General features: G+C 44.7%; 2 protein-coding genes across 3 annotated transcripts; both read right to left on the reverse strand.

Moving 5' to 3' along the window:
• Positions 1 to 47: 47 nt before the first annotated feature.
• On the reverse strand, positions 48 to 6,474 carry LOC135520701 (carboxylesterase notum2-like). Its single transcript, XM_064946454.1, has 11 exons — positions 6,161 to 6,474; positions 5,578 to 5,630; positions 4,661 to 4,756; positions 4,396 to 4,456; positions 3,764 to 3,857; positions 3,552 to 3,649; positions 2,931 to 3,119; positions 2,619 to 2,719; positions 2,123 to 2,270; positions 1,341 to 1,388; positions 48 to 354 (listed from the first exon to the last, which is right to left on the reverse strand). Exons 1-11 carry the CDS (start codon positions 6,472 to 6,474, stop codon positions 48 to 50), a joined length of 1,509 nt encoding a protein of 502 aa, XP_064802526.1.
• An 11,592-nt stretch (positions 6,475 to 18,066) lies between these two features.
• On the reverse strand, positions 18,067 to 25,451 carry LOC135524520 (5-demethoxyubiquinone hydroxylase, mitochondrial-like). 2 transcript variants are annotated; one of them, XM_064952129.1, is made up of 7 exons: positions 25,259 to 25,451; positions 24,719 to 24,900; positions 24,353 to 24,467; positions 23,940 to 24,079; positions 23,460 to 23,528; positions 22,829 to 22,907; positions 18,067 to 22,516 (listed from the first exon to the last, which is right to left on the reverse strand). In XM_064952129.1, the coding sequence occupies exons 1-6, from the start codon at positions 25,350 to 25,352 to the stop codon at positions 22,830 to 22,832; spliced, it is 678 nt and encodes a 225-aa protein (XP_064808201.1). In that variant the 5' UTR covers positions 25,353 to 25,451; the 3' UTR covers positions 18,067 to 22,516; position 22,829. The 2 variants fall into 2 exon arrangements, with proteins under 2 accessions (XP_064808201.1, XP_064808192.1); XM_064952120.1 differs by having other exon boundaries at positions 18,067 to 22,907.
• Between the last annotated feature and the right edge of the window lie 78 nt (positions 25,452 to 25,529).

Raw genomic sequence — 25,529 nt, forward strand, 5'->3', positions numbered from 1 at the left:
AAATGTCCCTTTACTAAGCCAGAGAGTGGGCTTCTATACTCCTTGTCTTAGCCACCGTTACTGACCATGCTAGTTATAGAGCTACTGTCCCTCCTGAGGTCCAGGCCTAGTTTCTGGAGGTCCAGACCCATGCCCACTAACATCTGGAGCAGGGTGAGCTCCTGCTGGGTGGCCTGGTCCACCAAGGCTGGGCAGGTGGGGTTGCACTGGGGCCAGTGGCAGGTGTCAATCAGGTGGAAGGGACAGCCCTTCAGGGGGGTCTTGCTGTTACGGTTGGCTTCTTGGAAACTCTTATCCCAGCACTGCAGAGCCCTGGGCAGGGAGGTGCCTTTGACTTGAAACGTCATCCAGTTACTAATGTAAAGAACGAGGGAGAGAAGGAGAGGGGGAGGGAGAGAGAGAGATAGAGAGAGAGAGAGGGAGGGAGGGAGGGAGAGAGAGAGAGAGAGAGAGAGAGAGAGAGGGGGAGAGAGAGAGAGAGAGAGAGAGAGAGAGAGAGAAGGGGAGGGAGATAACAAGAGGGCAGGAGAGAGAGCGAGAGAGAGAGAGAGAGAGAGGGAGTGAATGGGTGCCAGAGAAAGGGGAGATGATTGAAGTAGGTAACTCTGAGAAAAGAGAGAGCGTGTTGGGCCACTTGAGCCCTGTATCTTCTCACAAGCAGTTTGCCTTGGCAGGCTGCGTCTCAATTAGTTCCCCAGCTGTGCCTTCCTTGTGTCCAGCCTCCAACACCACCACCATATCTACCATCAACATAGCCCTGCATTAGATTACAAAACTGTGAAAATATGATCCACCTACCTCACACTAGTATGATTAGGCAACCAGCTCCTCCCCTACGACCCTGAGCTAATCACTCCTCCCATCTCCAACCCTGCCCTTTACCGTAACATAGGCCCCACCTTCTGCCCTGTCACTGACCCTATGTCCAGCTGGAGAGGCGTGTTTTAAGTGTACGTGATTTTATGAGTGTGTGTGTGTTCCCTTTTAAGTGTGTATGTGTTTGCTTGCTTAAAGGGCTGAGTTTGTTTGTGCACGTTTGTGTGTATGTAGGTGGGTGGGTGGGTGCGTGTGTGTGTCTGGGTGTGTGTGTCCGTGCGGGTGTGGGTGCGTGTGTGTGTGTGTGGGTTTGTGCGTGCGGCTGTGTGTGTGTCTAAAGCGTGCTGGGGGGTTAGTAAAAGTGTGAAATGTCATTCAGTGACACGCAGAATGCGGTTTGATGGACGAGCTACACAAAAAGAGTAGCATGAGCTCACTGGGTAGAGATGGGTCAGGGTAGGGGTGAGGGGTAGAGGGGACAGTGGATGTGCTTTTCAGGGCCCCCAGGGAGTCAGATGTCCTACCTTTTAGTGATCAATGTGTGGGACAGGCAGGAGGGTGCGAACACAGCCCTGCAACACACACCACAGCATAACGTCAGCACTGAGCAGCGTGACATATTTGACAGTGTTGGGAACATGTGGAGAATATTGCTGTTTATTCATTTTTGCTAATTTTCCATTTCAGCTGATCAATAGTATACACTAACAGGAGAAAACATTATGAACACCTGTTCTTTCCATGATAGACTGACCAGGTGAATCCAGGTGAAAGCTATGATCCCTTATTGATGTCACTTGTTAAATCCACTTCAATCAGTGTAGATGAATGGGAGGAGACAGGTTAATTACTTTTTTGAAGCCTTGAGAAAATGTAAACATGGTTTGTGTAAGTGTGCCATTGAGGGTGAATGGGCAAGACAAAACATTTAAGTGCCTTTGAACAGGGTATGGTAGTAGGTGATAAAAAAACACACCTGTTTGAGTGTGTCAAGAACTGCAACACTGCTCGGTTTGCATGTATCAAGAATGGTCCACCACCTAATGGACATCCAGCCAACTAGACAGAACTGTGGGAAGCATTGGACTCAACATGGGCCAGCATCCCTGTGGAACGCTTTCGACACCTTGTAGAGTTCATGCCCTGACGAATTGAGGCTGTTCTGAGGGGAAAAAGGTGCTCTTACTTGTTTTGATCACGAAGCATAGGTTTTGTGAATTCTTGGCCTATATGTCATGGATCAATCTCAAGCTCAGCTGTCGACCACATTCCACGGTCACGTCCGTCGCCGCAGCTGAACACTTACGTGACATCTTTGAGTGAGTTCTTGATATCCTTTCCCAGGTTCTGCATGTAGGTCCACTGCTGTTCTGACAGGGTCTGACCCCCCAGGTAGATATTCTCCACTCGCAACTGCTCCTCGTCAAACAGCCACTGCACCACAAACAGAGGGGCTGTGACACACACACACACACACACACACACACACACACACACACACACACACACACACACACACACACACACACACACACACACACACACACACACACACACACACACACACACACACACACACACACACACACACACACACACACACAGCATGAGAACAGAGTTGGGGTGTTGCTTGTACCTATAAGTGTTTTATTGGGTAACATGAGGGACGTAACATTTATTGGTATCTTGATGGGTAACACGATGGACATAAAGTTTACTAGCATTCTGATTCATGACCCTTCAGCTTTGATAGATAAAAGACACATTCTTACAAGATGATGGTAGGTAGTAAAGACACTCACAGGTCAGGGAGGAGTAGAGTTTGTGGCTGAAGAAGCACTGCCACTCCTCTCCTTTCTTGTACTGCTGCCGACACTTGTCTGGGACCACCCCGTTCCACAGCCTAAGAAAACAGCCATTGGAGAAAAATGGCTTCCAGTGCGCATTGAACATAGACAGGGCAACTGTTATATGCTAAAATTATTGGTGAACTTCAAGCCAATGGAAATAAAGCTACACATGTGATGAGATGCAATGCTTTGTTCAGGGCATCTGTCATTATAAGGTCATAGAGACATGGATAAGCTGAAGGGAGAGAGACAGATGTGCTTTACTTGAGTCCTCTCTTGATGGCGTCTACAGGTGAGCAGGAGACACTGTCTGGGCAGTCAGGAACCCTCTGCTGTTTACTCTCCAGAAACCAGCCCGAATCCACCAGGCCTCGAACCTGGGCCTCTGCCCCCAGCTGCTCCAGCTGACTGGACACCCTCTCAATGTTCAGTAGCACTCCCGTCCCTCCAGCACTGCAGGGGAGCAAAGAAACTGGGTAAAAAGTCTGTGTCTGTGACCGTTTCCCCACATTGGCACACTGCCAATTGGAGCCAAAATGGTCGACAGCTAGCCACAATAATGCTATGCTGTCACAGTCAGACTTAACTGTGTGTTCTTGTTTTAATCCTCAGTGTGTCTCACCAAACATGTTGCTAACCTGGGAAGAATCTCCAGAACTGTGTCCTCCTTTATGGAAGAGGCCCCTAATAGACATGATGTCATTGTCCCACACTCTACGGCCAATACAGGACAGCAGGGCTCGTAAACATCTTTATGGTAGACAACAGTAACAGGACGTCCTAAAATAGACTCACTCTGTCAATGTGTGTGAGTGTGTGGAGATGGGTAGCGGAGATGGGTAGCGAAGATTGGGAACAGACCCAAAGCAGAGGAGAGGAACTCACCTTGTGCCAGCCAGCATGACAACCTTGGCCTGTTTGATGCCTTTAGGGACTAGGTCTTTGATGACCTCACGGATGATCAGGGAACCCATGAAGGTATACTCAACTGTAGGGAAAAATAGATATGCAATCAATAGAACAAACCTCCGTATTGAAATGGCTTTGGTGTTGAGGACAATAATGAGGATCTGCTGGTGGTGAGAGGACCTACTGGCATCTTTCTCCTTCTCTTTTCCCGGGCCTCTCTTCTCCTTGGTGGCTGTGGGCCCTGTGCCACTCCACACGTCGCTGGAGCAGTACGGGATGAATCTGCAGAAGAGGAGATACACAGCTGGATCAGAGCCACACACACACTCACACACACACTCTCTCACACACACACGCACGCACGCACGCACGCACGCACGCACGCACGCACACACACACACACACACACACACACACACACACACACACACACACACACACACACACACACACACACACACACTCACACACACACTCTCTCTCACACACACACACACACACACACACACACACACACACACCACACGCACGCACGCGCACGCGCACGCACACACACACACACACACACACACACACACACACACACACACACACACACACACACACACTCATGTACATATGTAATAGTATTAATGGGACTCCATCCCTCATTGTGAAGCAACCTGTCATGTTTGATATACATCATCTCAGCCTGCAGTTGGCTTCTTCAATCACACAGATCCTGAGAACTTTAGTTAGCACTACAGTATGAGCAGTACAGTATGTAGGACAACATGTACCGGTAACATACAACAACCAGCGTGTTAACAAGCATACTTACACAATATTACTGTTATACCAATGAGGGTTTTCTTCCGCCTGGGCTGACAATATTCCACTTCCTGTAAAGCAACCAATAGAAAGTCAAGCAGAGACAGTGGTGACCTCTCATTGGACATACAGTAGGACACAACTCTGATGTCATATGACAATCAACAACCCATGACACAATGTATATTGGGAATGGGACCAAACATGGACACCCATGTAAAACATGTATGATGAACGACGAGGATGCATTCTAAAACAGAAGGACCCCTACCTACCTTTGCGTGTTTGGGGCCAGTCGGATGAGGTCATGAGTCGTGGGATATTTTTATATCTGGTATCGCAGGAGTCTTTGTTGTAGCAGCACCAACCGCCTAAAAATAAGACACTAATATTAGCTTCTCACATCCGGTTTCAGAAGCTCAGAAAGGGAGACCCCCTTGTTAGCCCATTTCAGAGGCCTGAGAGGAATGGGGGTTGGGAGGAATGGGAGAGGGAGGGTAACTGAGGCATCCACCTGCAGCTCCATCTGCTAGCCTCTGGCCAGGCTCCCGAACTGAGGGAGTGTTTGTGGGGTCTGATGCACATGTACATGTATGGCAATAGACTGTTGAATAGAAACGGCAGGGATATAAATTGGTGGCTATTATGTGACTGCTTCCCAAAATCCCACCTGGGGTCCATTAATGGTTGAGTTATAATCTTAACCATACCTATGCTTATATGCATATTTAACATGTAAATCAAATGTAAGTCAAGTCTTTTCGAGCCGTACCACCTGCTGAGAAAATAAACCAATGAACAAACTGTGGCATTTGTGACCTAATCAGATCCTTGCCATATAAAAGAGTGGATATCTTGGTACTTGTTGACCTGTATCCAACAGTAAAGTACCTCTGGTGTAGGATATGTACGCTGTGACATTTCAACCTGCTGAAATGTTTGTTCTTAGAGGATGTGACACATCCGGTTCTAGGTCTCAGAATACACGTGTGATGTCACAACGCAATCCTCATAAATATCCCATAGCGACGGAGGGGCGAATGCCAGAGGAGGCGTCCAATCAGAGTGACAGACAGCCGCCGAAAAAGACGAAAAAGGGAAAGGAGATCACCACCGGTCCAGATGCCGATGAGGGCGTCGCGCAAACATGCCACTCAAGATCAAATTAACCAGATGAGTTTAAAATACACACCTTCCAGAAATATCAGCCATCTCTTACTCCCTTTGAACTCCTTTAGGTAAAACCTGTGGACCACAAATAAACATGGATGAAGGGCTGTGAATGGTGAAACCTAGAGAACACTGCTGTATAGTGTCACGTGTTGGGCGATCTTCCAACCATAATCACTCATCATTGTAACTCCTTATCAACACAATGATGCTAAGTACCCTAAAGTACATGACAATTCCTGAATTATTTTATTTCTTCAAAGTTCAACCACAAAGTCTAATTCAAAGTCCTTTGATAGTGATTAAAACCATCTACCCCTTGCCGTCACCAACTTAGATAGCTGATAGCTGAGGACTAGATTACTACTTTATCTAATATCAAAACACATTAGTGTAATAACAGCTGTAATAGCACTGACAAGTACAAAAACATGAACAACTGATTAGTTATTTCAATGTTTTCACGGCACTATATGATTCCTTATCACATCCATTTTTGCTGAAATTGATAGATTGTCTTATGTCCTGAGTACAATCTCCAGAGCTTTTTTATTATCTAAACAGCCATCATTTGTCTCCATAAATAGTTTTCCAGAGCATCTTACCCTGCCGCTGTTCCATCGTTGCATGTGACCTGAGTATTCTTGAGGACATGCAGCTTCATATCATCTGAAGCCTTGTTGTTCTGTGAAGCTGACTGCTGGGCTGCCGCCCGACCTCCAGAGTTACCCTCCCTGCCCGACTCCACTGGCCCAGAATGGGGCTCATCTTCTGGGGCCGACTGGGCTGCCTCGGCCCCCTGGTTCTGGTTCCCCTGGTTCTTCTTAGATGACTTGCCACTAGGTTTGGCATTGCGGTTGTTCTGGCAACAAATCCCTCCTATCAGCAGCAGGAAAACCACATGGCCCAGGATCTTCATAGTCAATCCAGCCTAAGAGTTTAGCACGAAACATGCTACATGAAACACTCAACTTATAGACACTGAAACACACCATCCTTACTCAATGGTATAGGTGAGAGACGCAGTTAGGTTTAGAGTAATTGGACACCAGCATTGCAAAACGAAGGAAGGTTAATGATACGTTAGGCAAATTGACTTAAAATACCAAACATCCTTCTCAAAAGTTAAAATAGATTAAAGAAATGATCAATAACAATCAGGATCCATTAAATGCCACAGAAAATCAACATACCCCTTTCAGTATCCAGTCCTGAAGAAAGTCACGTGTGAGGAAGGATCTTGGGGTAAAACAGAGCAGCGATGCTACTGAGGAGACAGGTGAGGAGAGACTGTAGGTGAAGGATCTTGGGGTAAAACAGAGCAGCGATGCTACTGAGGAGACAGGTGAGGAGAGACTGTAGGTGAATGGATGCTGGCGTTGAGGACGACTTGGCCAGTTTTTTGGTGAAGTCTCGGGGTTGGCGGTGCACTTTATAGTGCCACCATATGGATCCTATTTCCCAGCATTCCCTTTGAGCTGCCGCCAGGTTCTGACTGTGCGATGTGACGACACGCTAAGGGTGTTGGATGGTTAGTGGCGAGGAGAAAAGATAACACACGCTCTGCTGAACATATTTCAAGCGCCCCCACCCACCCACTCCCGCCTCGCACCCACACATCCACCCACCTGACCCAGTCCCACAACAAGAAAAAAACTATACCTCCCTCATCCCCTCCTCTCCCCTCTGTTCGCCTGTGCTTTGATTTAAACACCTACATGGCTGGCATATCTGCAGCATAATCCTTCCATGTACCCCGCAGGTCAGTGGAGCACAAAGCTCAGACACACTCCATAAGACCGCCCCTGTATGTTGGCCTCACGTTGAAAGATCCAGAGGACACACACAAAGGTACAGAGGGGTTGATACTTTGGGTGGAAAAAGCACGTGGTGGCTGTCTTGTTGAGCGATGGGTTTCCAGCTGAATGATATCAGATGGAAGCTCTAAATGAATGTTTATCAAGCTGAACTTTACCCCTTGTGCCGCAAATGTTCAATTTGCCAACTGAAGGAAATGTGTTGGTAAACAAATGACAGCAATAACAGTTATGTGAAGTGGACTGTCGCTACGTATATGTGTTTAAAATGGCAAAATCAATGCACTACAGTAAAACGTTTAAACATAACAAAAAGAAAGTGTGTTGAAGGAAGGCTATTAATGTTAATATATAAAGTTATTATAAATACATTGATTAAAAGTTTACAATATGTGCAATTGAATTTGCTATGTATGTATTTTTCTTTTCGTCAAATTCATCGTCATTTTATGACAGAATTCAAATGCAAAGCCTCGAGCTAAAACCCTCCAAAAAGCATTGCGTGCAAAACACTGCCATCAAAACCTTTTCTAATCGTGAAGGGTTGTTCATCTTCAGACATTGTCTGGCTTGAAACACTCTAAATGCTTGAAATATAACTGTCTAGAGTATAAATCATTGTTGCTGTTATTACTGCACCTGCTGGGGTAGCCTATATTGTGTGAGACTTGAATAGGACAAGTGACAGTTCAAACCGTTAGGAAATGACTCATACGAATGGTAAAGACCCCCAATAACCTATATTACAACAAATATAAGGACAATCATCAGGAAATTGAGAGATAAAACCATTGAGGGTTGTGGATTATTTGATATTGAATCCGGCTCTGTATTTACATATAGATAACATAGTTATAACATGATTGTTTACTACTAATAATAATACTTTGTTTCTTTGGGATTCGTTAAAGAAACGTTATGTATAATTTGGTAGTTACCAAATCTGTTTACAGAAGCACCAAAACGTACCCACTGTGACCGCAATATCTTCGTATATAATTTCCAGGCAAATACTTGTTGAAAAAAATAAAGCATTACCAGTAAAATCACCAAATCCCCTTTACACCCTATGCAACATATTCTCAAGTCATATATTACAGATCTCAGCATACGCACAGTACAGAAGTAAATCCAAGTTCTACACCATGTGGCGGTAGTCGACCGGCTGCGAGCTGCTTTACCTTTCGCTGTGCTCCTGCGGGGGCCAGGTTGGGCTGGGGGCTCCTGGACAGGACAGAAGGTTTGCCACTGAGGGAAGAGGCAGGGTATTTGAAACCGATCTCACGTCCCCCCTGGGATAGCTGTGGGGTGACGTACTGATCAGGACAGAAGAAGTTCACGAGCCCGGCCTCTAAAATTCTCATCAATGAAATGCACACCATCCTGACGTGTCAATCAAGTCCCTTAATGAGGCCCTGGGACTAGGAGAGAGACAGCAGAGAGGCTGGGGTTAAGGGACTGGGACAGGGGCTGGGGATTTTGGGACTGGGGCTGGGGACTTGGAGGGAGGCATGGGATAGTTGCATACGATACTTGACACAAAAGCATTGATCGCAGCACTAGGCAGCCTAGACCATTAGCGTTTCGACTACCTACAAAACACTCTCACTATTTCTTTAACTGAGCGTCGGGTACCTTCATCTAAACGGCTAAGGGTTGTGCTATGTTTGGACACTATACACCAAACAGTTACAGCAGATAGTAATCCAGTTGTATCTACAACACAGAAATGATATCCAGAAATGTTGGTATTTTGGAACTGGTATTTATTAGGATCCCATTAGCCGCTGCAAAAGCATCAGCTACTCTTCCTGGGGTCCACATAAACATGGCATAATACATAGTACAGGACATTATTCGTCAAGGACATCAATTATATCCAGAAATGTTGGTGTGTTTAGTCTCGTAAACGAACTGTTATGTATAAAATCAGACATTTAGAGTTAGTGTTATTGCTTTGGCATGTTCTAGAAAGGTATTTAAAAAAAATCTCATTCTGATTCACATTCTCACTTCTCAATAGAAAACTTCTTCTAAAGCATTTTTTTTTTACTTTCAAGTTATGCCAGAAGGAACATACGTGAAAATATGTCTGCGAGAACGTATGTGTCGAAACAATAAAATGAAATCTAATGACACTGCTATTCTGAACTTGATCTACTGAGCTGAACAATTTCTTCATTCCTTCGGTCGTCTTGAAAGCATGCACACAACCATCTGTCTTCCCAGAAATCAATGCAACAATCTGTTTAACAGATACCTCAAATAGCTGAGAAACAAAAGAAAAAACTTGTTGTAAATCTATCACCTTTTCGCTAGAACGCCTTGAGCAGAGCGCTCGAGATGGCATTGCTGCTATTTTGTTTTCTTTGATATGGGATTCGACAGATGATCATTTTTTACGCACCGACGGGCTTCAGATCAATAGCGAAAGCACATTCAATGTTCTCGGCTCCCCATGTTCAACTCTCTGAACCAGCTAGAGGTCAGGGGCCAAGCCTCTCCAAACCACAGTGAGGACACACACATCTCCGAGGCCCATTACCTACTCCATTACCTACTGCACTTTACTTGTAAAGAAAAACATTTAGCATAACCTCACACAGAATGTGCCGAGGCCGTAAAGACCTTGCTGAACTTAACACTAGCAGGGTTAGAAGCTTGACCCCTGAGCACATAAGAGGCATACTTTCTCCCTGTGTTGTTTTTCTTTCTCACGTACCCTACGCATCTTCAAGGTCAGGCTATAGACACCTAAAGCTTGGGTGGTCCAGGGCACTTTGTCTGCTGAGCATGTGTGTCATCACCAGTGCCAGTGAGCTGATGGCGAGCTAGAATATCTGTCGGCAGAGAGCATCAAAGAATTGACATACACCACATTTTATGGGGACCACAACACAGAACAGGTTATGACCCTCTGGTAACAGCTTCAAAATCAAGCACACAGGCATTAAATGACCGCCATATGCTGGCCACATGCGTGTCCAACAGTGAACAGTATTCATAGCAGCTTGAAGTCAACTTGTAAGAGGACAGAATACAGAAGCTTTGTGGGTGTGAATACTGGCCGCAGTGACATATAAACCACACAGGAGCTTAAATTGGCAATCTGCTACCACATCACCCTGATATCAGGGTTGTCACCAGCGTTGTAGGGCATCGGTGAGGGGAGAGGGCCCGTGACTGATGAGCCAGGAGAGTGGCATGTTAACGAGCTGCATGAAAGCCGGGCTCAGCGGAGAGCAATGGAGCCCAGTGAGAAACAGCATTGCCAGGACACACCCTTCAATCAGCCCAGTCGACAGAAGGGACTTGACCGGGATTGGAGCAAAGTGTGAAATGGTCACTAAAGAGGACTAACAGGTGGGGTGGGCAATGCCCTCGACTAGAGCCAGGTGTTTAGAGGCCATGCGTGGCAACCTTCTGCTAACTGTCAACCAGTCAGTGTGATGGATGGAGGGGACCGATAGCAGTGAGAACGGGATCGGCTTCAGGAGCAGGGTAATGTAATGGCCATAGACACGGTGGCATGACATACTGTAGGCCCATAGGTATGGTGGGTCCGCGAGAGGCCACAGAGGGGTGCATCTAATGCTCCCACCTCTCAGCCCATCATCGGCGTGCCTGGCGCATCTTTGCCAGAACAGATTTCATCAGTAGATGAACTGCACAGCCCCTATCCTCCAGCTAGCAACTGTCGTGCGAGTAAAGAACGAGGCAAGACAGAGAGAGGGGGTATAACTCCATGACTTCAGAAGAACAGGCCTCTTTGGTCTCATGCAACATACACTGGAACCTAAATGTGTGAAAGCAAATGACATTTTGAAAGCAAATACTTTTGTCAACAAATGTTTTTTTTCAAAAATGTATCAATTGGATCTTGAAAGGAGCCCTGTGGCACACCGTTTACCAAAAAACACCCTATAAACCAAAACAAACTCAATGAAAACACAATAAAATACCAATTTTGTCTGACGCAGCATACACTGGACCGAGCCCTGTGGCACACCAAGTACCAAAAACACCACATTAATCAGAGAAATTGTAATTGCAAACTTACTAGCAGAGTATGAATGTCCATGAACGGTCTCCTGTTGCCCAGGTCATTGTCCTCTTGCCAGGGTCCCAGGGGGGCCTGGGGACATGCTTCAGTGACTAGCTTGAAGAGTCGTTGGGGCTCATGACACAGAGGAGCAGCAACGTGGCCTGGGAGTCATGCTTGAGCGGCCGAGCACCCAGCCTGTCACTGTGCTGATGTATGTGCCCGCAGGGTCACGCATAAGCCTCTCCCCAGCTGATCCACAACGCAGGGTGCCAACTGCCAACACAGCTGCCCAGGCCTGGCTGCCGAGGACAAGCACACGTAATGATTGCTACCACCAATGAATAAGAGAGCTATCGGAGTCTTGGGAGTTAATGTTAATGTCCTGAATCTGTAAAAGTAGATTCATGTTAATATTAAACCTAATATTCACATAGTCATCCACTATGACTATGTGACCCTGCTAAACGCTTCATAGGCAACATATAACCCAGATACAGAACATGACCTTGGCTGGATTTCTCTGGAGCTGGTAGGTGGCGGTCTTGCTCATGTCAGGGCGGCTATAACTCAGGGATTCCTGCTGAGGTGATGTCAGTCCTTTACATCATGTGTTGTGGCTCCCCACTGTGTGGACACGTGGGCACAGCTTTTCTAGAGCGCTTTCACAGAGGGAGGGAGGGGACCCACCAGTCTGACCATTTACTGGAAAGAGAAGTCAGTTTATGTATGAATGTACGGTATGTTTCAAAAAACATGTGGGCCCCGCTTGTCATCTTTCACTCCCGCGTCCAGCTAAAACAGGCAGTATAGATAAATGTTTTTTTACTTTGACAACCAAATTTGTGTAGAGAATTGGCCACAGGCCAACACCATTGTGTTCAGTGCTGCACTGGCTCAGATCAAGCTAATGGCCCCTCGCTTCTCAGAAGCTCTTATAAAGGTTAAATGCATGAATGCTGTGACAAACAAGAACAGCATTCGAACATACAAACACTGCGTAGGAATTCTGCTTGAATTTATGGTAACGTGACAGCTAGCATCTGCGCTAGTACGCTCTGATAATAAATGAGGGACTCTGCCACTGGGCTGACTGATGTTATACAAACAAAACAAAATATGATTGGCTAGTTGCCCTTGTTATAGCCTTAATCTATCAATGCAACTGTTACAAGATATGTTATATGTTTCATTTTAAAGACAAATCAGTCTTTTGAAAATAATTGGGAATTCTTTTTTTAGGTCAGTAAAACCCTCATTACAGTACCAAGCACTCGCACCTGGTTTTGCAATGTTTAAAACAGATAAAACCCAATAACTTAACGAATAACACGGAAATTAACCAGAAAAATGTTCACAAAGAAGACAGGAGGTGCTACTTTTTTATTTAACATCAGAGGCATAGGTTTGTTCGGCATAAAAGTCAAAGTCCAAAAAGTATCAACATACAGCATTATGGGAATGTTTTTTTATATATATATTTTTTTACAAAGAATCTCAAAGAAACAACATTTGTATTTATTATTAGGGTAAATACCAGGTATATAGCAGGCTAGAAAATACCAATTGCCTCAAAACTTCTATTACATTTTAGGAAGTTAAGACGGTCCATTGGGAAGCCTCTTGAATCCACAAATAAATGAACGGTGTTTTAACCTAACGAGTGGCTTCTTCATATCAAGAGACTCCGGTTATGTTCCAATATCCACACATTCTTTCTTAGTATGATAGTGTGGGTTTCAGACCTGAGCTCTATTGTGATCCCGCTGAGAGAATGGCACCGTATGATAAATGTCAGTCAGATCTTATCCCAAGGCAGGTGATGGACAACCCTGTAGATCTAGGTCAAGAAATGATATGCTCTGCATCCGAAAGATTTTATGACTTATATGAATTTATATTGTCCACATGCACAAAATTTACAGCCTTGATTATTCACGGTCCCATTCGGGAGTTTTATTGCTATTTTCAAATTCTTGTTGCTGATTTCTCGGTCGATATATCAGCAGATTCCTTCTGAGGTGAATCTAGGCGAAGAAGCCGAACATTTCAACCACAGTTCTCCTGATTGCCATGTTTGGATGCTAAAAATAGCTTCGTAATATTATGTCAAATGTCAATGAAGAACGTTACGCTGCGTCATAAAAAAAGATGCATTTCTGCTTGAGTCGTAGACTCGTAACGAAATCCTACTGCTTATAGAGTATCGTTGCTGATTTAGAAAACAGGTGCTAATTTAGACGTTGGGTTTTATGGTTAACTGTTATTAACACCTGCATCATGACGGAGTCGTCACTCATGTTTTTATTTAACAGCAAGTTTGTCACCCAAAGCTGTGCCAAAAATGCAGTTGTACACTTGTTGCTGTTTTTAAAGACTTGCATCTTGGCTATAAGGCTGTCAACACTATTAATCTGGAACAGAAATAATATGTGACGATCAAACTTTAGACGCAAAAAGCCCCCCCCAGAGCCCCACCAAATGGGTAATGTAGAACCCAACTGTCTCATGCAGTTTATCTATAGGTGGTAACTTCTTGTTTCAATAAATAGTACGCAACATACTTTTTATTTCTCGCTGTAACAAAGAAAGATTCCATTCCACAACATCAGGTATCCTAAGCCTGCTAAATATCACTAAACTCAGCAAAAAAAAAAGAAACGTCCCTTTTTCAGGACCCTGTCTTACAAAGATAATTCGTAAAAATCCAAATAACTTCACAGATCTTTATTGTAAAGGGTTTAAACACTGTTTCCCATGCTTGTTGAATGAACCATAAACAATTAATGAACATGCACCTGTGGAAAAGTCGTTAAGACACTAACAGCTTACAGACAGTAGGCAATTAAGGTCACAGTTATGAAAACATAGGACACGAAAGAGGCCTTTCTACTGACTCTGAAAAACACCAAAATAAAGATGCCCAGGGTCCCTGCTCATCTGCGTGAACGTGCCATAGGCATGCTGCAAGGAGACATGAGGACTGCAGATGTGGCCAGGGCAATAAATTACAATGTCCGTACAGTGAAACGCCTAAGACAACGCTACAGGGAGACAGGACGGACAGCTGATCATCCCCGCAGTGGCAGACCACTTGTAACAACACCTGCACAGGATCGGCACATCTGAACATCACACCTGCGGGACAGATACAGGATGGCAACAACAACTGCCCAAGTTACACCAGGAACGCACAATCCCTTCATCAGTGCTCAGACTGTCCGCAATAGCCTGAGAGAGGCGGGACTGAGGGCTTGTAGGCCTGTTGAAGGCAGGTCCTCACCAGACATCACCGGCAACAACGTCGCCTATGGGCACAAACCCACCATCGTTGGACCTGAAAGGACTGGCAAAAATTGCTCTTCACTGACGAGTCGCGGTTTTGGTGATGGTCAGATTCTCCGTGTTACACCGAGGCGGAGGGTCCGTCATGGTCTGGGGCGGTGTTTCACATCATCATCGGACTGTGCTTGTTGTCATTGCAGGCAATCTCAACGCTGTGCGTAACAGGGACTCCCTAAATTTTATCAGCATATCGATTGCGCAACCAGGGGCCGAAAAACCTTGGATCACTGTTATTCTAACTTCCGCGACGCATATAAGGCCCTGCCCCGCCCCCCTTTCGGAAAAGCTGACCACGACTCCATTTTGCTGATACCTGCCTACAGACAAAAGCTAAAAAAAGAAGCTCCCACGCTGAGGTCTGTCCAACGCTGGTCCGACCAAGCTGACTCCACACACCAAAACTGCTTCCATCACGTGGACTGGGACATGTTTCGTATTGCGTCAAATAACAACATTGACGAATACGCTGATTCGGTGTGCGAGTTCATTAGAACGTGCGTTGAAGATGTCGTTCCCATAGCAACGATTAAAACATTCCCTAACCAGAAACCTTGGATTGATGGCAGCATTCGCGTGAAACTGAAAGCGCGAACCACTGCTTTCAATCAGGGCAAGGTGTCTGGTAACATGACTGAATACAAACAATGCAGCTATTCTACCGTAAGGCTATCAAACAAGCTAAGCGTCAGTACAGAGACAAAGTAGAATCCCAATTCAACGGCTCAGACACAAGAGGCATGTGGCAGGATTTACAGTCAATCACGGACTATAGGAAGAAATCCAGCCCAGTCACGGACCAGGATGTCTTGCTCCCAGGCAGACTAAAATAACTTTTTTGCCCGCTTTGAGGACAATACAGTGCCACTGACACTGCCTGCAACGGAAAAATGCGGTCTCTCCTTCACTGCAGCCGAGGTGAGTAAAACATTTAAATGTGTTAACCCTCGCAAGGCTGTAGGCCCAGACGGCATCCCCAGCCGCGCCCTCAGAGCATGCGCAGACCAGCTGGCTGGTGTGTTTACGGACATATTCAATCAATCCCTATACCAGTCTGCTGTTCCCACATGCTTCAAGAGGGCCACCATTGTTCCTGTTCCCAAGAAAGCTAAGGTAACTGAGCTAAACGACTACCGCCCCGTAGCACTCACTTCCGTCATCATGAAGTGCTTTGAGAGACTAGTCAAGGACCATATCACCTCCACCCTACCTGACACCCTAGACCCACTCCAATTTGCTTACCGCTCAAATAGGTCCACAGACGATGCAATCTCAACCACACTGCACACTGCCCTAACCCATCTGGACAAGAGGAATACCTATGTGAGAATGCTGTTCATCGACTACAGCTCGGCATTCAACACCATAGTACCCTCCAAGCTCGTCATCAAGCTCGAGACCCTGGGTCTCGACCCCGCCCTGTGCAACTGGGTACTGGACTTCCTGACGGGCCGCCCCCAGGTGGTGAGGGTAGGTAACAACATCTCCTCCCCGCTGATCCTCAACACTGGGGCCCCACAAGGGTGCGTTCTGAGCCCTCTCCTGTACTCCCTGTTCACCCACGACTGCGTGGCCACGCACACCTCCAACTCAATCATCAAGTTTGCGGACAACACAACAGCGGTAGGCTTGATTACCAACAACGACGAGACGGCCTACAGGGAGGAGGTGAGGGCCCTCGGAGTGTGGTGTCAGGAAAATAACCTCACACTCAACGTCAACAAAACTAAGGAGATGATTGTGGACTTCAGGAAACAGCAGAGGGAACACCCCCCTATCCACATTGATGGAACAGTAGTGGAGAGAGTAGCAAGTTTTAAGTTCCTCGGCATACACATCACAGACAAACTGAATTGGTCCACTCACACAGACAGCATCGTGAAGAAGGCGCAGCAGCGCCTCTTCAACCTCAGGAGGCTGAAGAAATTCGGCTTGTCACCAAAAGCACTCACAAACTTCTACAGATGCACAATCGAGAGCATCCGGGCGGGCTGTATCACCGCCTGGTACGGCAACTGCTCCGCCCTCAACCGTAAGGCTCTCCAGAGGGTAGTGAGGTCTGCACAACGCATCACCGGGGGCAAACTACCTGCCCTCCAGGACACCTACACCACCCGATGTTACAAGAAGGCCATAAAGATCATCAAGGACATCAACCACCCGAGCCACTGCCTGTTCACCCCGCTATCATCCAGAAGGCGAGGTCAGTACAGGTGCATCAAAGCTGGGACCGAGAGGCTGAAAAACAGCTTCTATCTCAAGGCCATCAGACTGTTAAACAGCCACCACTAACATTGAGTGGCTGCTGCCAACACACTGACACTGACTCAACTCCAGCCACTTTAATAATGGGAATTGATGGGAAATGATGTAAATATAACACTAGCCACTTTAAACAATGCTACCTTATATAATGTTACTTACCCTACATTATTCATCTCATATGCATACGTATATACTGTACTCTATATCATCTACTGCATCTTTATGTAATACATGTATCACTAGCCACTTTAACTATGCCACTTTGTTTACATACTCATCTCATATGTATATACTGTACTCGATACCATCTACTGTATCTTGCCTATGCTACTCTGTACCATCACTCATTCATATATCCTTATGTACATATTCTTTATCCCCTTACACTGTGTATAAGACAGTAGTTTAGGAATTGTTAGTTAGATTACTTGTTGGTTATTACTGCATTGTCGGAACTAGAAGCACAAGCATTTCGCTACACTCGCATTAACATCTGCTAACCATGTGTATGTGACAAATAAAATTTGATTTGATTTGATTTTTTGGGAAGACATCCTCCTCCCTCATGTGGTACCCTTCCTGCAGGCTCATCCTGACATGACCCTCCAGCATGACAATGCCACCAGCCATACTGCTCGTGATTTCCTGCAAGAGAGGACTGTCAGTGTTCTGCCATGACCAGCGAAGAGTCCGGATCTCAATCCCATTGAGCACGTCTGGGACCTGCTGGATCGGAGGGTGAGGGCTAGGGCCATTCCCCCCAAAAATGTCCGGGAATTTGCAGGTGCCTTGGTGGAAGAGTGGGGTAACATCTCACAGCAAGAAGCACATCTGGTGCAGTCCATGAGAAGGAGATGCACTGCAGTACTTAATGCAGCTGGTGGCCACACCAGATACTGACTGTTACTTTTGATTTTGGAGCCCCTTTGTTCAGGGACACATTATTCCATTTATGTTAGTCACATGTCTCAGTTGTTGAATATTATGTTCATACAAATATTTACACGTTAAGTTTGCTGAAAATAAAGGCAGTTGACAGTGAGAGGACGTTTATTTTTTTGCTGAGTTTATTATCACAATTCCAATGATATTCAACTCCTAATTGTTGCACAAAAAAACATGAAACCATGTGCAAAGCTGCAAAGTCATACACTGAACGAAAATATAAGCCGCGACAGGCAACAATTTCAAAGATTTTACAGTTACAATTCATATAAAGGAAGACAATCAATTGAAATAAATAAATTAGGCCGTAATCTATGGATTTTACATGACTGGGAATACAGATACGCATCTGTTGATCACAAATACCTTAAAAGTACCTCATGTGACCACCATTTGCCTCATGGAGCGCGGCACATCTCCTTCACATAGAGTCGATCATGCTGATGATTGTGACCTGTGGAATGTTGTCCCACTCCTCTTCAATGGCTGTGTTCCTGGATATTAGCGGGAACTTGAACATGCTGTGTACACGCCGATCCAGAGTATCCCAAACATGCTCAATGGGTGACATGTCTGGTGAGTATGCAGGCCATGGAAGAACATTTTCAGCTTCCAGGAATTGTGTACAGATCCCTGCGACATGGGGCCGTGTGTTATCATGCTGAAACATGAGGTGATGGCGGCAGATGAATGGCACAACAACGGGCCTCGGGATCTCGTCACGTTATCTCTGTGCATTCAAGTTAACATCATAAAATGTCATTGTGTTTGTTGTCTGTAGCTTACGCCTGCCCATACCATAACCCTACCACCACGTGGCACCGATAACGCTGACATCAGCAAACCGCTCGGCCCCACACGAAGCCATACACACTGTCCGCCATCTGCCTGCTACAGTTAAAATCAGGATTCATCCATGAAGAGCACTTCTCCAGCGTGCCAGTGACCATCAAAGGTGAGCATTTGCCCACTGAAGTCAGTTATGACACTGAACTGCAGTCAGGTCAAATGCACGGCTTGCAGAGACGCTTTGTTTGTCCAACCCTCAGATTTATAGACTGTTTTGCAACAAGAGCTAAAGCAGGAACTTTATGATTGATGATGGGTAGCCTATAAGTCAGCGTTTATTAATACTGAAAGAGACTCATTGGCTGTTCAGATAGGTACACTTGTATCTTTATGCTGTGATATCACAAGGTATTAAAAGGTACATGAGAACATAGTACCAAGGAAGATGGGAGAGGGTATGGACTAGGTCACAGAGCAAACCAATCCATGTCAGTCTGTGTATCCCATCATGCCAAAAAAAGACTTCACCTACATAACTTCAACTGTATGTTTCAACCACTCCACACATTTCTTGTTAACAAACTATACAGTGCCTTGCGAAAGTATTTGGCCCCCTTGAACTTTGCGACCTTACAGCTGTAATCGCAGCAAAAGGTGGCGCTACAAAGTATTAACTTAAGGGGGCTGAATAATTTTGCACGCCCAATTTTTCAGTTTTTGATTTGTTAAAAAAGTTTGAAATATCCAATAAATGTCATTCCATTTCATGATTGTGTCCCACTTGTTGTTGATTCTTCACAAAAAAATACAGTTTTATATCTTTATGTTTGAAGCCTGAAATGTGGCAAAAGGTCGCAAAGTTCAAGGGGGCGAATACTTTCGCAAGGCACTGTAGTTTTGGAAAGTTGGTTAGGGCATCTACTTTGTTCATGACACTATTAATTTTTACCAACAATTGTTTACACACAGATTATTTAACTTATAAATCACTATATCACAATTCCAGTGGGTCAGAAGTTTACATACACCAAGTTGACTGTGTCTTTAAACAGCTTGGAAAATACCAGAAAATGATGTCTTGGCTTTAGTAGCCTCTGATAGGCTAATTGACATAATTTTAGTCAATTGGAGGTGTACTGGTAGTCTGGTTCATCCTTGGAAACAATTTCCAAGCGCCTGAAGGTACCACGTTCATCTGTACAAACAATAGTACGCAAGTATAAACACCATGGGACCACACAGCCGTCATACCGCTCAGGAAGGAGACACGTTCTGTCTCCTGGAGATGAACGTACTTTGGAGTCGAAAAGTGCAAATCAATCCCAGAACAGCAGCAAAGGCCCTTGTGAAGATTCTGCAGGAAACAGGTACACAACTATCTATATCCATAGTTAAACAAATCGACATAACCTGAAAAGCCGCTCAGCAAGGAAGAAGCCACTACTCCAAAACCGCTATAAAAAAGCCAGACTACAGATTGCAACTGCACACGGAGACAAAAGATCGTACTTCTTGGAGAAATGTTCTCTGGTCTGATTAAACAAAAATAGAAATGTTGGCCATAATGACCATCGTTATGTTTGGAGGAAAAAGGGGGAGGCTTGCAAGCCAAAGAACACCATCCCAGCCGTCAAGCATGGGGGTGGCAGCATCATGTTGTGGGGTTGCTTTGCTGCAGGAGGGACTGGTGCACTTCACAAAAAAGATGGCATCATGATGGACAATTATGTGGATATATTCAAGCAACATCTCAAGACATCAGTCAGGAAGTTAAAGCTTGGTCGCAAATGAGTCTTCCAAATGGACAATGACCCCAAGCATACTTCCAAAGTTTTGGCAAAATGGCTTAAGGACAACAAAGTCAAGGTATTGGAGTTACCATCACAAAGCCCTGACCTCAAACCTATAGAAAATTTGTGGGCAGGACTGAAAAACATGTGCGAGCAAGGAGGCCTACAAACCTGACTCAGGTACACCAACTCTGTCAGGAGGAATGAGCCAAAATCAACCCAACTTATTGCGGGAAGCTTGTGGAAGGCCACTCGAAACATTTGATCCAAGTTAAACAATTTAAATGCTATACTACCAAATACTAATTGAGTGTATGTAATCTTCTGACCCACTAGGAATGTGATGAAAGAAATCAAATCTGAAATAAATAATTCTCTCTCTACTATTATTCTGACATTTCACATACTTAAAATAAAGTGGTGATTCTAACTGACCAAAGACAGGCATTTTTTACTAGGACTAAATAATTGTGAAAAACTGAGTGTAAATGGTTTTGGCTAAGGTGTATGTAGTAAACTTACAACTTCAACTGTACATACATGCGTGTCTCTGTTTGTGTCGTCATAAGTCATCGCGGACTGCTAATAGTACGCCGGGTGGATGGGTAAAGTTTAAACAAAGTGTTCCCGGTATAGGACTCGTAATACGTTTGAGTAGTTTTGTCCATCTTGGGGTGTGTGCCAGCCGGCCCGCTCGGTGATTTACATGAGGGGGGAGGAGCTATTTTTAAGGCAGAGGGCACAAAAGGAGCCCAGTTACAGCATGTTAACCTTTAGGGTCAGGTCTGATACGTAAACCCACCCCATCTAAAAAAAACTCCACTGAACTCATGCTGGGGAAAATAACTCCCTGCCTGAGAACCAGCAGCCTGGCCTCAGTGAGAAATGACTAATTAGTGGGCCGGTAGGGGCAGAAAACAGCTGGGGTACAGGTGGCGAAACACACACTGACACAGACATACACATAATGCCTAGGTGAAGTTTAAAGGGCCGTTACACTTCCAAATTAAAGTTTGTCAGATTTTTTCAGACATCTACAGTCGTCTCGTGTCAAGGCAAAAGCACACCTCTCGACATTGGGGCAGAAATCAGTTCAGTGGGCTGTTCATGGGCCTTGGTTGGGGGCGGAAACAGTTCGGCGGTCCGTTCATGGCCCAGCAGGGGCAGAAAACAGTTCAGTGGGCTGTGGCTTGGATGCCAGAGGCACCCTCGCATACAAGGCACAGAGCCAAAGTAGGATCGGTACTGTCGAAGAATAATACATGTCAAAAACATGATATCACACTGTTCCTTTAAAGCCTCTATGTTACACCAACAACAACGCAGCTACTTTGTATTCTCTCTTTGCTACTTTACATTCTATCGTAGACATTGCACGTGGAATGAAGGTCAATACATCTCTCTGTGCTAACTGATGTGTACTATAGCCTGCATCGGAAGTGGCTAGGGCAGATCTCAGGCATTAGGTCAGTACAGAACATACTATAAGTACACTTCAATCCCTATAGTCAATACAGGGGTCTCTGGGGAGTAAACCGAACCACCGGAACACTTTTATCTGCAGCGCTGAACGGCATAGATTAGCTAGACCCCCCTGCCAGCACCCGTCAGTTGAGAATCCTTCTTTCACCCTGATCTAATGTACTGGAACAGCTGTGTAAGAGGCTTAACCATTCATCTGGACTGACAAGCCATTGTTCATTGTGATTTATGACACATAATGTGTGAAAGAGGATAGTTTGTTGAAAGGTATGGTGATGGCGTGACAATGGGGGGGGGGGGGGGTTGCAGTGGAAAGGTGATTAATCATTCAAACAATTAAACCTGACAGATAGGTAATTACAGTATGTAGTACATTACTTAGTATCGATGATGTTACAAAATGAACTTGATAAGGAAGGTAGGTTCCAGCTCTTGTCAGTGATGACCACAATACCTTAGCATAGCAGGATAACACACTATCCCCATCACCTAGACCAGACAGAGGGTAGAATTACACCAACTTTCCCACCAATATCTCTTTGACAACTTGCTTATTCTAGGATGCCAACTCAGAGAGGTTTCAGCATTGAGCAGGTACCTATATGGTTTGGCTGGGTTACAGTTGGACAAAAAAACACAACTATTTTTTATGGGAGTCCTTTTTTGGAAAAGTACACTGACTATTATATTGTATAAAGTAGCCAGGTTCACTTTACTAATACAATTTACATATCCATTTACATCACTTAAATCATTATATTCTTTACAAAACCATCTTTGAGAAACTGAATTAATTATTACTTTATAGGCGCTGAGACACAAATATTGCGGCTGTGCAGCCAAGTTGTATTGCACTCTTCAAAAGCTTGTATCCAGGTAGCTGAAACAAAAGAAATAATACACAAGAAAACCTTTATCAGAAGAGTTCAAAGCATATGATGTTTGACAGGAAACAGTGAAGGAATGTAACACCAGTGTTCCCATGCCGCATGCAATCTTTCCCACCATGACCCAGTTTTGGAGGAATCAAAGCATTTGAGTGGGAGATAATGAGACGGAACCCCTTCCTTGTTTTCATGGAATAAATTTAAAGGAAAACCCATAATGATCCAGGGACAATAAACCACAACATAAAAAGACTGGGAAACACTGAGACATCACTATGCAACAACAACAACAACATAACACAATAACATCATTATTGACCGATCATGGTATATTGCTTGCTTGATTTTTGCTCGAGGCGCTTTGAGATTCTATGGAAAGCACTTTAGAAATGTAACAAATTATGATTCATTATTATTAGAACTTAACTCAATTAAGGTTCACTCCACCAGCCATAGCTGTTGTCAATAACAGCGTAACAACAGAAGCTTAACCAAAGGATTAAATAGAGTCAAACCTAAAGATCAAAGTGGGAAAGAGGGCTTACAGATTCAGCATCGTGCTCCAGTCCTGTATCATGATGTTCCATCTCATCATCTCGGAATTCCTTTATTAACTGTATGGAAAATAAAAGGCCACATTCACTTCTCAGAAATCAAGACAACAAACACTCAAGACAAAGCACAGTATGCATTAGTAAATTATAGGGGTCGGGTTTTACCTGACCAGGAATATACGAGGGTCCTCACTAGCTACTATAGCCACAAAGTCATAAATCCCGCCCATTTCTACAATTTCTCTTCTTGAAATCTGATTTTAAAACTTATGCCTAACCTTAAATGAAAGACCAAAAAGCCTACATTTGGACTTTTTGGCTGTGGAATCTGACTTTGTGGCTATAGAAGCTACTATAAACCAAGTAAGAGCCCTAGCTGGGGCACAGAGTTTTTCTTGATAGAGCCCAGAGATGTTCCTGGTCAGGAAAAACTCCAGGGCCCATGGTATGAGGGATGGTTCATTATCTTACTTTTAACAGCTCTACGTATCTGTCTGGGTCCTCCTCCATGAGGGCTCTGATCTGGCTGTTGTAGTGCTCTGAGATGCTCTCCTCCACAGCCACAGTACAGGCCATGGCCCCTTCTTTACCCAGTAGAGCGGTGCCCGCTCCTGCGAGGACACACCACAGAATATGGTCTATCCCCCGAGTGCCATATGTATCATACTGTTGTATTGGATTATTGTCTCATTGCAACAGAACTCAGACACAGTGTAAGTGTACATTACAATGGCACTTTTTAAGTACTTACCTACAGACCCATTTTAAGTCATTAAATCTTGGCTACTTATTTTAGAATGTAAAATATACATCCATTCCCTTTGTTTATTTGTCAGGCATATGTGACAACTATTGACTGTATGGAGTGAAGCCTTGTTCCTTACCAAGTAAAAAACCTGCAGCGTTCCAGAGGGGCAACAGCAACGTTGGGCGAACTCTGTTCTCTGCAAGGATCTCATTGAATTTGGCAAGATGCTTCTTCTCTTGATCCCACATTTCCTTGAAGCATAGTGAAAATGAATATATAATTGAGGATGCTGGAATGTCAACATTTTGTTTTTGTGGGTCACCAAGCACTGACAACATGATTACATCCATTCACTTTAATTGTTGTCATAAAGTTAACTTTGGGGATACTGGAATAGTAGCCAATCATCTAAAAAACAAAACAAGTAGTTAGGCTATTGTCGTCTGCAAGAATGTAAGAAAAGTAGCTACATCTGTGCATGTGTAATGTAGACTACTTATACCTGAATAAGCGGTCCTGTCTGTGACCTTCCCAACACTGCCATCTGGCCGGCGTAGATGCGGTTGGCACCGTATTCCCCTGCGTGGTCCACCCGCAACATACTGTGCAGCAGAGCCTTCTCTGCGTCGTCGCGCGGGGGCGGTATCACACTGTATGCCCGAGAATTGAGCTGTACTGGTAGTGCTTCAAACAGGACGAAAACGTTTACTAAAATATGTAGCTATTTTACTTTGCAGTCGAACATGTCACCTGCATTACATTTTTTTCTGCAGATCAACATAACTGTTAGCTATAACGACTGAAGTGTCTCACACCTTACAAAAGCACCATGAAAACTAAATGTGAAATTGCCAGCTAGGTTAGTTAACGTTAGCTAATAACTAGCTCTAGCTGCAAAGCTCACTTGAGCTGCTATGAGGATGCAAGCAAGACAGAAACTGACCACTGCCAAATTATATATTCTTAGGTCAGCATTCATGTATGAACACTGAGCAGACTTGTTTTTAGCATTGTAGCTAGCTAAACAGCATTGAGTGCCTACCTCTGTGCTTCAAACAACATTGTCGTATCCTCAAAGGACTGAAAACATGCGTCCAGTCATGCAATGCAATGTGTGCGAAAACGGCTCGTTGCATTGTTATGTGGCTCTATTATTCTGTAATTAATATGTTACATATGCAGGTTGTCATTGAAATGTGCCTGCTTGTGGAGATGGCGCAGTCAAATGACGTAACTTCTTCTATGGTTTAATAGCGGCCCGCAAATAAAGGTTTAAAGTGCATGGTGCCACCTACTGTCCTGGCATGTGTGGT

This window comes from Oncorhynchus masou, chromosome 4 (assembly GCF_036934945.1).
Source record: "Oncorhynchus masou masou isolate Uvic2021 chromosome 4, UVic_Omas_1.1, whole genome shotgun sequence".
NCBI lineage: Eukaryota > Metazoa > Chordata > Actinopteri > Salmoniformes > Salmonidae > Oncorhynchus > Oncorhynchus masou.

Bases quoted from the DNA above. Each gene is read 5' to 3' on its own strand.
- LOC135520701 (XM_064946454.1), bottom strand. From the start codon at position 6,474: ATGAAGATCCTGGGCCATGTGGTTTTCCTGCTGCTGATAGGAGGGATT. The intron at 5,631-6,160 runs GTAAGATGCTCT...TGTGGTCCACAG, and splicing joins AACGATGGAACAGCGGCAGG to GTTTTACCTAAAGGAGTTCA. The intron at 2,720-2,930 runs GTAAAGCACATC...CTGTTTTCTTAG, and splicing joins GCCATCAAGAGAGGACTCAA to GCTGTGGAACGGGGTGGTCC.
- LOC135524520 (XM_064952129.1), bottom strand. From the start codon at position 25,352: ATGCAACGAGCCGTTTTCGCACACATTGCATTGCATGACTGGACGCAT. The intron at 24,901-25,258 runs GTAGGCACTCAA...TCCTGTTTGAAG, and splicing joins ATGTTGTTTGAAGCACAGAG to CACTACCAGTACAGCTCAAT. The intron at 22,908-23,459 runs GTAAGCCCTCTT...CTTTTGTTTCAG, and splicing joins TGGAGCACGATGCTGAATCT to CTACCTGGATACAAGCTTTT.